At 45.7% G+C, this 13,381-nt stretch overlaps 1 protein-coding gene across 1 annotated transcript in view; it reads left to right on the top strand.

Moving 5' to 3' along the window:
• LOC129842329 (nuclear pore membrane glycoprotein 210-like) overlaps nt 1-13,381 on the top strand; it is a 148,949-nt gene that overhangs the window by 48,620 nt on the left and 86,948 nt on the right. The window contains exons 16-19 of the mRNA XM_055910832.1: nt 5,725-5,925; nt 8,305-8,497; nt 8,769-8,839; nt 8,920-9,024. Coding sequence (XP_055766807.1) covers nt 5,725-5,925; nt 8,305-8,497; nt 8,769-8,839; nt 8,920-9,024 — 570 coding nt within the window. The remainder of the gene's footprint in view (nt 1-5,724; nt 5,926-8,304; nt 8,498-8,768; nt 8,840-8,919; nt 9,025-13,381) is intronic.

The raw sequence follows: 13,381 nt of genomic DNA, 5'->3' as shown, positions 1-13,381 counted from the left end.
GTGTGTGTTTTCAGATGGAGGGAGGAAGGGACAGGTGTGTGTGTTTTCAGATGGAGGGAGGAAGGGACAGGTGTGTGTTTTTTCAGATGGAGGGAGGAAGGGACAGGTGTGTGTTTTTTCTAATGGAGAGAGGAAGGGACAGGTGTGTGTGTTTTCAGATGGAGGGAGGAAGGGACATGTGTGTGTTTTCAGATGGAGGGAGGAAGGGACAGGTGTGTGTTTTTTCTAATGGAGAGCGGAAGGGACAGGTGTGTGTGTTTTCAGATGGAGGGAGGAAGGGACAGGTGTGTGTGTTTTCAGATGGAGGGAGGAAGGGACAGGTGTGTGTGTGTTTTCAGTTGAAGGGAGGAAGGAACAGGTGTGTGTGTTTTCAGATGGAGGGAGGAATGGACAGGTATGTTTGTTTTCAGATGGAGGGAGGAAGGGACAGGTGTGTGTGTTTTCAGATGAAGGGAGGAAGGGACAGGTGTGTGTGTTTTCAGATGGAGGGAGGAAGGGACAGGTGTGTGTGTTTTCAGATGGAGGGAGGAAGGGACAGGTGTGTGTGTTTGCAGATGGAGGGAGGAAGGGACAGGTGTGTGTGTTTTCAGATGGAGGAAGGAACAGGTGTGTGTGTTTTCAGATGGAGGGAGGAAGGGACAGGTGTGTGTTTTCAGATGGAGGGAGGAAGGGACAGGTGTGTGTTTTCAGATGGAGGGAGGAAGGGACAGGTGTGTGTGTTTTCAGATGGAGGGAGGAAGGGAGGGAGGGACAGGTGTGTGTGTGTTTTCAGATGGAGGGAGGGACAGGTGTGTGTTTTCAGATGAAGGGAGGAAGGGACAGGTGTGTGTGTCTTCAGATGGAGGGAAGAAGGGACAGGTGTGTGTGTTTTCAGATGGAGGGAGGGACAGGTGTGTGTGTTTTCAGATGAAGGGAGGAAGGGACAGGTGTGTGTGTTTTCAGATGGAGGGAGGGACTGTTGTGTGTGTTTTCAGATGGAGGGAGGGACAGGTGTGTGTGTTTTCAGATGAAGGGAGGAAGGAACAGGTGTGTGTGTTTTCAGATGAAGGGAGGAAGGAACAGGTGTGTGTGTTTTCAGATGGAGGGAGGAAGGGACAGGTGTGTTTGTTTTCAGATGGAGGGAGGAAGGGACAGGTGTGTGTGTTTTCAGATGGAGGGAGGAAGGGACAGGTGTGTGTGTTTTCAGATGGAGGGAGGAAGGGACAGGTGTGTGTGTTTTCAGATGGAGGGAGGAAGGGACAGGTGTGTGTGTTTTCAGATGGAGGGAGGAAGGGACAGGTGTGTGTGTTTTCAGATGGAGGGAGGAAGGGACAGGTGTTTTTTTTCTAATGGAGAGAGGAAGGGACAGGTGTGTGTGTTTTCAGATGGAGGGAGGAAGGGACAGGTGTGTGTTTTCAGATGGAGGGAGGAAGGGACAGGTGTGTGTGTTTTCAGATGGAGGGAGGAAGGGACAGGTGTGTGTTTTTTCTAATGGTGAGAGGAAGGGACAGGTGTGTGTGTTTTCAGATGGAGGGAGGAAGGGACAGGTGTGTGTGTTTTCAGATGGAGGGAGGAAGGGACAGGTGTGTGTGTTTTCATATGGAGGGAGGAAGGGACAGGTGTGTGTGTTTTCAGATGGAGGGAGGAAGGGACAGGTGTGTGTGTTTTCAGATGGAGGGAGGAAGGGACAGGTGTGTGTGTTTTCAGATGGAGGGAGGAAGGGACAGGTGTGTGTGTTTGCAGATGGAGGGAGGAAGGGACAGGTTTGTGTGTTTTCAGATGGAGGAAGGAACAGGTGTGTGTGTTTTCAGATGGAGGGAGGAAGGGACAGGTGTGTGTTTTCAGATGGAGGGAGGAAGGGACAGGTGTGTGTTTTCAGATGGAGGGAGGAAGGGACAGGTGTGTGTTTTTTCAGATGGAGAGAGGAAGGGACAGGTGTGTGTGTTTTCAGATGGAGGGAGGAAGGGACAGGTGTGTGTGTTTTCAGATGGAGAGAGGAAGGGACAGGTGTGTGTGTTTTCAGATGAAGGGAGGAAGGGACAGGTGTGTGTGTTTTCAGATGGAGGGAGGAAGGGACAGGTGTGTGTGTTTTCAGATGGAGGAAGGGAGGGACAGGTGTGTATGTCTTCAGATGGAGGGAGGAAGGGACAGGTGTGTGTGTTTTCAGATGGAGGAAGGGACATGGGTGTGTGTTTTCAGATGGAGGAAGGGACAGGTGTGTGTGTTTTCAGATGGAGGGAGGAAGGGACAGGTGTGTGTGTTTTCAGATGGAGTGAGGGACAGGTGTGTGTGTTTTCAGATGGAGGGAGGAAGGGACAGGATTGTGTGTTTTCAGATGGAGGGAGGAAGGGACAGGTGTGTGTGTTTTCAGATGGAGGGAGGAAGGGACAGGTGTGTGTGTTTTCAGATGGAGTGAGGGACAGGTGTGTGTGTTTTCAGATGGAGGGAGGAAGGGACAGGTGTGTGTGTTTTCAGATGGAGGGAGGAAGGGACAGGTGTGTGTTTCAGATGGAGGGAGGAAGGGACAGGTGTGTGTTTCAGATGGAGGAAGGGACAGGTGTGTGTGTTTTCAGATGGAGGGAGGAAGGGACAGGTGTGTGTGTTTTCAGATGGAGGGAGGAAGGGACAGGTGTGTGTGTTTTCAGATGGAGGGAGGAAGGGACAGGTGTGTGTGTCTTCAGATGGAGGGAGGAAGGGACAGGTGTGTGTGTTTTCAGATGGAGGGAGGAAGGGACAGGTGTGTGTGTTTTCAGATGGAGTGAGGGACAGGTGTGTGTGTTTTCAGATGGAGGGAGGAAGGGACAGGTGTGTGTGTTTTCAGATGGAGGGAGGAAGGGACAGGTGTGTGTTTCAGATGGAGGGAGGAAGGGACAGGTGTGTGTTTCAGATGGAGGGAGGAAGGGACAGGTGTGTGTGTTTTCAGATGGAGGGAGGAAGGGACAGGTGTGTGTTTCAGATGGAGGGAGGAAGGGACAGGTGTGTGTGTTTTCAGATGGAGGGAGGAAGGGACAGGTGTGTGTTTTCAGATGGAGGGAGGAAGGGACAGGTGTGTGTGTTTTCAGATGGAGGGAGGAAGGGACAGGTGTGTGTTTTTTCTAATGGTGAGAGGAAGGGACAGGTGTGTGTGTTTTCAGATGGAGGGAGGAAGGGACAGGTGTGTGTGTTTTCAGATGGAGGGAGGAAGGGACAGGTGTGTGTGTTTTCATATGGAGGGAGGAAGGGACAGGTGTGTGTGTTTTCAGATGGAGGGAGGAAGGGACAGGTGTGTGTGTTTTCAGATGGAGGGAGGAAGGGACAGGTGTGTGTGTTTTCAGATGGAGGGAGGAAGGGACAGGTGTGTGTGTTTGCAGATGGAGGAAGGAACAGGTGTGTGTGTTTTCAGATGGAGGGAGGAAGGGACAGGTGTGTGTGTTTTCAGATGGAGGGAGGAAGGGACAGGTGTGTGTGTCTTCAGATGGAGGGAGGAAGGGACAGGTGTGTGTGTTTTCAGATGGAGGGAGGAAGGGACAGGTGTGTGTGTTTTCAGATGGAGTGAGGGACAGGTGTGTGTGTTTTCAGATGGAGGGAGGAAGGGACAGGTGTGTGTGTTTTCAGATGGAGGGAGGAAGGGACAGGTGTGTGTTTCAGATGGAGGGAGGAAGGGACAGGTGTGTGTTTCAGATGGAGGGAGGAAGGGACAGGTGTGTGTGTTTTCAGATGGAGGGAGGAAGGGACAGGTGTGTGTTTCAGATGGAGGGAGGAAGGGACAGGTGTGTGTGTTTTCAGATGGAGGGAGGAAGGGACAGGTGTGTGTTTTCAGATGGAGGGAGGAAGGGACAGGTGTGTGTGTTTTCAGATGGAGGGAGGAAGGGACAGGTGTGTGTTTTTTCTAATGGTGAGAGGAAGGGACAGGTGTGTGTGTTTTCAGATGGAGGGAGGAAGGGACAGGTGTGTGTGTTTTCAGATGGAGGGAGGAAGGGACAGGTGTGTGTGTTTTCATATGGAGGGAGGAAGGGACAGGTGTGTGTGTTTTCAGATGGAGGGAGGAAGGGACAGGTGTGTGTGTTTTCAGATGGAGGGAGGAAGGGACAGGTGTGTGTGTTTTCAGATGGAGGGAGGAAGGGACAGGTGTGTGTGTTTGCAGATGGAGGGAGGAAGGGACAGGTTTGTGTGTTTTCAGATGGAGGAAGGAACAGGTGTGTGTGTTTTCAGATGGAGGGAGGAAGGGACAGGTGTGTGTTTTCAGATGGAGGGAGGAAGGGACAGGTGTGTGTTTTCAGATGGAGGGAGGAAGGGACAGGTGTGTGTTTTTTCAGATGGAGAGAGGAAGGGACAGGTGTGTGTGTTTTCAGATGGAGGGAGGAAGGGACAGGTGTGTGTGTTTTCAGATGGAGAGAGGAAGGGACAGGTGTGTGTGTTTTCAGATGAAGGGAGGAAGGGACAGGTGTGTGTGTTTTCAGATGGAGGGAGGAAGGGACAGGTGTGTGTGTTTTCAGATGGAGGAAGGGAGGGACAGGTGTGTATGTCTTCAGATGGAGGGAGGAAGGGACAGGTGTGTGTGTTTTCAGATGGAGGAAGGGACAGGGGTGTGTGTTTTCAGATGGAGGAAGGGACAGGTGTGTGTGTTTTCAGATGGAGGGAGGAAGGGACAGGTGTGTGTGTTTTCAGATGGAGTGAGGGACAGGTGTGTGTGTTTTCAGATGGAGGGAGGAAGGGACAGGTGTGTGTGTTTTCAGATGGAGGGAGGAAGGGACAGGTGTGTGTGTTTTCAGATGGAGTGAGGGACAGGTGTGTGTGTTTTCAGATGGAGGGAGGAAGGGACAGGTGTGTGTGTTTTCAGATGGAGGGAGGAAGGGACAGGTGTGTGTTTCAGATGGAGGGAGGAAGGGACAGGTGTGTGTTTCAGATGGAGGGAGGAAGGGACAGGTGTGTGTGTTTTCAGATGGAGGGAGGAAGGGACAGGTGTGTGTGTTTTCAGATGGAGGGAGGAAGGGACAGGTGTGTGTGTTTTCAGATGGAGGGAGGAAGGGACAGGTGTGTGTGTCTTCAGATGGAGGGAGGAAGGGACAGGTGTGTGTGTTTTCAGATGGAGGGAGGAAGGGACAGGTGTGTGTGTTTTCAGATGGAGTGAGGGACAGGTGTGTGTGTTTTCAGATGGAGGGAGGAAGGGACAGGTGTGTGTGTTTTCAGATGGAGGGAGGAAGGGACAGGTGTGTGTTTCAGATGGAGGGAGGAAGGGACAGGTGTGTGTTTCAGATGGAGGGAGGAAGGGACAGGTGTGTGTGTTTTCAGATGGAGGGAGGAAGGGACAGGTGTGTGTTTCAGATGGAGGGAGGAAGGGACAGGTGTGTGTGTTTTCAGATGGAGGGAGGAAGGGACAGTTGTGTGTGTTCAGATGAAGGGAGGGACAGGTGTGTGTGTTTTCAGATGTAGTGAGGGACAGGTGTGTGTGTTTTCAGATGAAGGGAGGATGGGACAGGTGTGTGTGTTTTCAGATGGAGGGAGGGAGGAAGGGAGGGACAGGTGTGTGTGTTTTCAGATGGAGGGAGGGAGGGAGGGACAGTTGTGTGTTTTAGTATGATGCCTTTAGCTAATTGACAATACATGGATTTTATAGAGTTTATTGACTGACAGTAAAACAGTCTTATTGAAGCTGACACCAATTTCTCAGATAAAAATACAAGACAATATTCCATTTAAATTTATACTCTTATGAAGTATTTGCCTCTCTGAATCGACTGTGTGTGTCTTTGTGTGTGTGTGTAGTGGCTGGTGTTCAGCTGTGGGAACTCCCCAGGTCCTCTGAACCAGGATCCCTCAGTAGAGCGGAGCAGAGTGAGAGTAGACTGCAGCACCCCGCGTTCTCTCTCTCTCTCCCTCCTCCCCTCCTACTCCTCCTCTCCTCCCTCCATCCCTCCATCCTCCCTGTCCCACCCATGCCCTGAGCCCCACTATCCTGCCAGCCTGGTGAGTGTTTCTCTATCGCTCATTTTCTCTCTATCTCCCCTTTTCCCCACCTCTCTCTCTCTCTCTCTGTCTCTCTCTCTCTCACTCTCACTTTTTCATATTTCCTTTTGTTTTTTTACTTTCTCTGCCCTCAACCTCTCCTGTTTATCTCTGTTTCCCTCTATCACACACAGACACATGCATCGCTCCCTCTCTCCCTTCTTCCCTCCTCCCTCCTTCTCACTCCAATTACTTGCAATGTGCCTGAGAAAAGTGATGGTGGTCTCCATAGCAACTCCTATATCTGTCTTCACAACAACGTTTGTGTTAAAGGGGGATTTTTCACCAAGGAAAAGGACAGAGGAGCATATGCACATACACACACACACACACACACACACACACACACACACTCACACACACACACACACACACACACACACACACACACACACACACACACACACACACACACACACACACACACACACACACACACACACACACACACACACACACACACACACACACACACACACAGAGAGAAAACCTGTTGACTGCAATCAGGGCCTCTCACACAAATTGCATGTGAAAATTGTAGATGAGAATGTGTGACTGATTCTGATTGAAATAGAACTAGAGTACGATATCCTTTCTGTTTATCCTTGTGGTTTAAGATGCTGCTTGTAGAGGCAAAGCTCCTTTTTGTTGAAACCTAAAAGAGACTGGCAGCCACTCAGGCTAGTAGCCATATTGCGGTAGTGTTCTCAGTGTACAGTGCCCTCTCTCCACTGAGCAAACTAATAAACACACTTCTACTGCAATGTCTCTACTTCCTGTTGGGATGGGAACGACCAGTCAGCCAGCACACATGCTAGAGGTCGACCAATTATGATTTTTCAACACCGATACCGATTATTGGAGGACCAAAAAAAGCCGATGTCGATTAATTATTTAAATATTGCAAAAACAAAGTGTTGGAGAAGAAAGTAAAAGTGCAATATGTGCCATGTAAGAAAGCAAACGTTTAAGTTCCTTGCTCGAACATGAGAACATATGAAAGCTGGTGGTTCCTTTTAACATGAGTCTTCAATATTCCCAGGTAAGAAGTTTTAGGTTGTAGTTATTATAGGAATTATAGGACTATTTCTCTATACCATTTGTATTTTATTAACCTTTGACTATTGGATGTTCTTATAGGCACTTTAGTATTGCCAGTGTAACAGTATAGCTTCCATCCCTCTCCTCGCTCCTACCTTTCTTTTAGCTAAATATGCAGGTTTAAAAATATATACTTCTGTGTATTGATTTTAAGAAAGGCATTGATGTTTATGGTTAGGTACACATTGGAGCAACGATACGCACCGCATCGATTATATGCAACGCAGGACACGCTAGATAAACTAGTAACATCATCAACCATGTGTAGTTAACTAATGATTATGATTGATTGATTGATTGTTTTTTATAAGATAAGTTTAATGCTAGCTAGCAACTTACCTTGGCTTCTACTGCATTCGCGTAACAGGCGGGCTCCTCGTGGAGTGCAATGTACTCAGGTGGTTGCGTTGGACTAGTTAAATGTAAGGTTGCAAGATTGAATCCCAGAGCTGACAAGGTAAAAATCTGTCGTTCTGCTCCTGAACGAGGCAGTTAACCCACCGTTCCTAGGCAGTCATTGAAAATAAAATGTGTTCTTAACTGACTTGCCTAGTTAAATAAAGATTAAATAAAGGTGTAAAAAAAAAAATAATCGGTGTCCAAAAATACAGATTTCCGATTGTTATGAAAACTTGAAATCGGCCCTAATTAATCGGCCATTTCGATTAATCGGTCGACCTCTAACACACACACACATGCACACAGCACTCAGTCCTCTCTTTGCTTATCTTAATGACCCAAACCGATGTTTCACCAAGTAGTTCAGACCAAAACACTCTTCTAGCATATGGTGTGTCTCCCTCTACCACCCTTCGTCTGCCTCTCTCCCACGCTCTGTCTGCCTCCCTCCCACTCTCCGTCTGCCTCCCTCCCACGCTCCGTCTGCCTCCCTCCCACTCTCCGTCTGCCTCCCTCCCACGCTCCGTCTGCCTCCCTCCCACTCTCCGTCTGCCTCCCTCCCACTCTCCGTCTGCCTCCCTCCCACTCTCCGTCTGCCTCTCTCCCACGCTCCATCTGCCTCCCTCCCACTCTCCGTCTGCCTTTCTCCTTATCTGACAACACTTTACCCATCACTCTGTTCATGTTTGCATTGTGTCTATGTTTACTTTTAGAACGTAAATGGAATTTGTTTGGGCCAGTTATATTATAGGAAACCTCGTCACCGTAACGTCATCCTGTGTCTCCTCTTATCCCCACCTTCCTGCCTCCCTTTCTCCCATCCTCCCTCCCTCTCTTCAGTTGTCTGTGTCCAGTAGCAGGGATGCTGTGCTGCAGTTAGCAGTGTTTGACCACCGGGGGGTGCAGTTTGACAACTTCAGCTCGTGCTCAGTGAACTGGCTGACCTCTAACTACTCCCTGCTGTCCCTGCCCTCACACACCCACATGGGCCTGGCAGACACACACACACCCAGCGGCCACAGCAAACTGCACGGTCAGGGTTTTCATTAATCGTTCAGCCTAGTGGAGACCCAGGCACAATAGAGATTGTGTGTGTGGTGTTTAGTATGTGTTATGGTTGTTGATTAAATGGTTTGTTAAAGGGATGCTCATTACCACACAAGTAGCAGTTATCAGGGATTGTGTTGAGGGGATTTCAATAGAATCAGAGGCTGTGTTGTCAGGCCTCTAACATTTTCAGAAGTGGATGCTGATAGGCGGTGTGTGTACATGCAGAGTTCTGATTGGTTGTCTCTGTGTAGCAGGTCGTCAGGTGCTCCGCGCCCACGATCTAACAGGGACAGTCACCATCACTGTGGCCCTCACACCTGCACAGGTAATAGTGTGTGTATTAAAACTGTGTGTGTGTTTGTGTTTGTTTGTGTGTATGTATTATAACTGTGTGTTGTATTGTAGGACTCATGGGCCACACCGCTGACTGCGTCTGTGCATCTGAGACTGGTGGAGGACATGCTGTGGGACAAACGTGCTATAACCCTCTATAACCACCCTGACATCACTGTGAGTGTTATAAAGCCTTTATAACTACTCTGACACATTGCCAATGCCACTGTGAATAACCTCCTAGCAGATTTAATGCATGACTTTCCCCTCTCTCTCTCTCTCTCTCTCTCTGTCTCTCTCTCTCTCTCTGTCTCTCTGTCTCTGTCTCTCTCTGTTATATCTCTCTCTCTGTCTCTGTCTCTCTCTCTTATATCTCTCTCTGTCTTGCTCTCTCTTATATCTCTCTCTGTCTGTCTCTCTCTCATATCAATTCAATTTGCTTTATTGGCATGATGTAACAATTGTACATACTGCCAAAGCTTATTTTGGATATTTACAAAAAATAAAAATGAGAATCAAAATTGTCAACGGGACAACAGTAACAACAATAACCAAGGGTCAAAATAACCATACATTCAACAATAACAATAAGCATACAGTAGAGTACATGGGCAGGTTGATTGGTTTGTCAGACACGGTCCCTCAACTTATGGCAGGCAGCAATGTAGTGCGCTGCCAACCCACAGCTCTCTGCGTCCTCCCCCAACAGGACGGGTAGCCTACTCTCTCTCTTATCTCTCTCTCATCTCTCTGTCTCTCTCTTATCTCTCTCTCTCTCTGTCTCTCTCTCATATCTCTCTCTCTCTCTCATATCTCTCTCTCTCTCGTATATCTCTCTGTCTCTCTCTCTCTCTCATATCTCTCTCTCTCTCTTATATCTCTCTGTCTCTCTCTCTCATATCTCTCTCTCTTATATCTGTCTGTCTCTCTGTCTCTCTCTCAGTCTCTCTTATATCGCTCTCTCTGTCTGTCTGTTTCTCTCTCTCATATCTATCTCTCTCTTATATCTCTCTCTCTCATATCTCTCTCTCTCTCTCTTATATCTCTCTGTCTCTCTCTCTCTTATATCTCTCTGTATCTCTCTCTCTCATATCTCTCTCTCTCTTATATCTGTCTCTCTCTCAGTCTCTCTTATATCGCTCTCTCTGTCTGTCTGTTTCTCTCTCTCATATCTATCTCTCTCTCTTATATCTCTCTCTCTCATATCTCTCTCTCTCTCTCATATCTCTCTCTCTCTCTTATATCTCTCTGTCTCCCTCTCTCTGTATCTCTCTCTCTCATATCTCTCTCTCTCTCTCTTATATCTCTCTGTCTCTCTCTCTCTCTCTCTCATATCTCTCTCTCTTAAATCTCTCTCTCATATGTCTCTCTCTTATATCTCTCTCTCTCTTATATCTCTCTTATCTCTCTCTCTCAATTCAATTCAATTCAATTGACTTTATTGACATGGTAGGTTCGTTATTACTTACATTGTCAAAGTATACATATCGAAAAATAAAATATATATGTATATATATACAAAATATATATATATTTATATATAAATAAATGGTGGGACCAACAGCAATAATAACAGTAGTAGTGGACATGGGATTACCATTAACAACAACTACAACAACAATATTAATCAGAACAACAATAAATTAAAGCAACAGTAGTAGACCAGTGTCAATATGACTTGAGAAGACATATGACCTGGTATGAAAGACAAAACAAAACTAAGCTAAATGGGAAATATTATCAATATTACTTTGCATTTTTCACTGGCTGTCCCTCAGGTTGTGGCAGGAGGACACATATTTGGCTGTCAAAACTGCACATTTTGGCTTTTCACCCAATAAATATTTGATTTTTTCTTAATCTTTTATAGTTTCAAATTCTTTGTATTGAGTTATAATTTTGGGAAAGAAATATGCTCTTAGGTCTGAGTATTTGTCACAGTGTAGTAGTAAATGCACCTCTGTCTCTACCTCTCCTCTGGAGCAGAGTGAGCACAGCCTGTCCTCTCTGGGCAGCCAGGTTTGTCTGTGACGACCGGTCTCTATAGCCAGACGGTGCTCACTGAGTCTGTACCTAGTCAATGTTTTCCTCAGTTTTCTATCAGTCACAGTGGTCAGATAGTCTGCCACCATGTACTGTCTGTTTAGAGCCAAATAGCATTGAAGTTTACTTTGATTTTTTGTGGTGTCTTTCCAATAGGTTATATATTTTTCTTTTTGTTTTGTGATGATTTGGTTGGGCCAGATTTTCTGAGGGCTGTCCCGAGGCTCTATGGGGTTGGTTTGGGTTGGTGAACTGAGCCTCAGAACCAGCTGGCTGAGGGGACTCTTCTCTGGTTTCATCTCTTGACATTGTAGAGCTGTGTGATGGAATGTTTTAGGGTCACTTGTTTTTAGATGGTTGTAAAATTTGATGGCTCTTTTTTCTATTCGAATGAGGAGGGGGTATTGGCCCAATTCTGCCCTACATGCGTTATTTGGAGTTTTTCTTTGTACTTGCAATACAGTCTTGCAAAACTCTGCATGCAATATTTCAGTTGGATGTTTGTCCCATTTAGTGAATTCATTATTAGAGAGTGGACCCCATACTTCACTGCCATATAGAGCAATTGGTTCTATAACTGATTGAAAAATTTTGAGACAGATTCTAATTGGAATTTCAATTTTGATAATTCCTTTTAATGGCATAGAATGCTCTTCTTGCTTTGTCTCTCAGCTCATTCACAGCCATGTGAAAGCTACCTATGTTGCTGATATTTAGTCCTAGATATGTGTAGTTTTTGGTGTGTTCTAATAGAACTGTGTCCAAATAGAATTTATATTTGTCATCCTTATTTCCCGACCTTTTTTGGAATATCATTATATTTGTTTTTTTTAGGTTAACGGTCAGAGCCCAGGTCTGACAGAACCTGTGAAGACGATCTAGGTGCTGCTGTAACCCCTCTTTAGTGGGAGACAGCAGCACCAGGTCATCTGCGTACAGCAGACACTTGATTTCAGTGTTGTGTAGGGTGATACCAGGTGCTGCCGATTCTTCTAATGTTTTTGCCAATTCATTAATGTAGATGTTAAATAATGTTGGACTTATTGGGCAGCCCTGTTTCACTCCCCGCCCCTGAGAGAAGAAGTCTGTTTGCTTGTTGCCAATTTTAACCGCACATTTGTTTTTAGTGTACATTGATTTAATAAAATCATATGTTTTCCCTCCAATACCACTTTCTATTAGTTTATAAAAAAGACCTTTGTGCCAAATTGAATCAAATGCTTTCTTGAAATCTACAAAACACGAGTAGATTTTGCCTTTGTTTTGGTTAACTTGTTTATCAATTAGAGTGTGGAGGGTGTAAATGTGGTCTGTTGTACGATAATTTTTTTGAAATCCAATCTGGCTTCTGCTCAAGACGTTGTGTTCGTCAAGGAAATTATGTAGTCTGCTATTTATAATACTGCAGAGAATTTTCCCCAAGTTGCTGTTAACGCAAATTCCTCTGTAATTATTTGGGTCAAATTTGTCTCCATTTTTATAGATTGGTGTGATCAATCCCTGGTTCCAAATATTGGGGAAAATACCTGCAGTGAGGATAATGTTGAAGAGTTTGAGTATAGCCAATTTGAATTTGTGGTCTGTATATTTGATAATTTCATTTAAAATACCATCAGCACCACAGGCCTTTTTGGGTTGAAGATTGCATAGTTTTTCCAATAATTCTTCTTCTGTAATTGGGGTATCTACAGGATTCTGATAGTCTTTGACTGCTAATTCAAGGATTTGTAATTTTTCTTGTATATCTTTTTGTTCTGGGCTCTTTGTTATATTGCTGTAGAGGTTTGCAAAGTGATTTCTCCACATATCCCCATTTTGGATAGGCAATTCCTCATGATGAGGTTTGTTTAATTTATTCCAATTCTCCCAGAAGTGGTTTGATTCTATGGATTCCTCAATTCCATCCAGCTGATTTCTAATGTGCTGTTCCTTTTTTGTTCTTAGGGTGCGTTTGTATTGCTTCAGTGTTTCCCCATATTGAAGGCGTATATTTTTGTTGTCTGGTTCTCTGTGTTTTTGATTAGATATATTTCTCAATGACTTTCTTTGATTTTTGCAATCATTATCAAACCATTTTTCATTATCTGTTATTTTTGGTTTGCTCTTATGCTTCTTTAGATTAGCCAAGGAGGCTAATTTGTCAAATATAAAGTTTATGTTTCTAACGGCCAAATTTACACATTCATTGCTGAAGGAGAATGTTAAGGCTAAAAAGTTGTCCAGGAGAGATTGTATTTTTTGGCTACTAATTGCTTTTTGGTAGATGTCTGTACTGTTTGCACTCCATCTATAGGCTTGTTTAGTACCATGTAATTTATTGGGCCGTGATGCTTCATGGTTGGGTTCTGCTCTTCTCAGATACACTGTGATTTTACTGTGGTCTGAGAGAGGTGTTAGTGGGCTGACTGTGAAGGCTCTGAGAGACTCTGGGTTTAGGTCGGTGAGGAAGTAGTCTACAGTGCTGCTGCCAAGGGATGAGCTGTAGGTGTAC

The sequence above is a fragment of the Salvelinus fontinalis genome, unplaced genomic scaffold (genome assembly GCF_029448725.1).
Source record: "Salvelinus fontinalis isolate EN_2023a unplaced genomic scaffold, ASM2944872v1 scaffold_0033, whole genome shotgun sequence".
In the NCBI taxonomy this organism is placed as follows: Eukaryota; Metazoa; Chordata; class Actinopteri; order Salmoniformes; family Salmonidae; genus Salvelinus; species Salvelinus fontinalis.
This window is presented reverse-complemented; position numbering and strand designations above follow the sequence as displayed.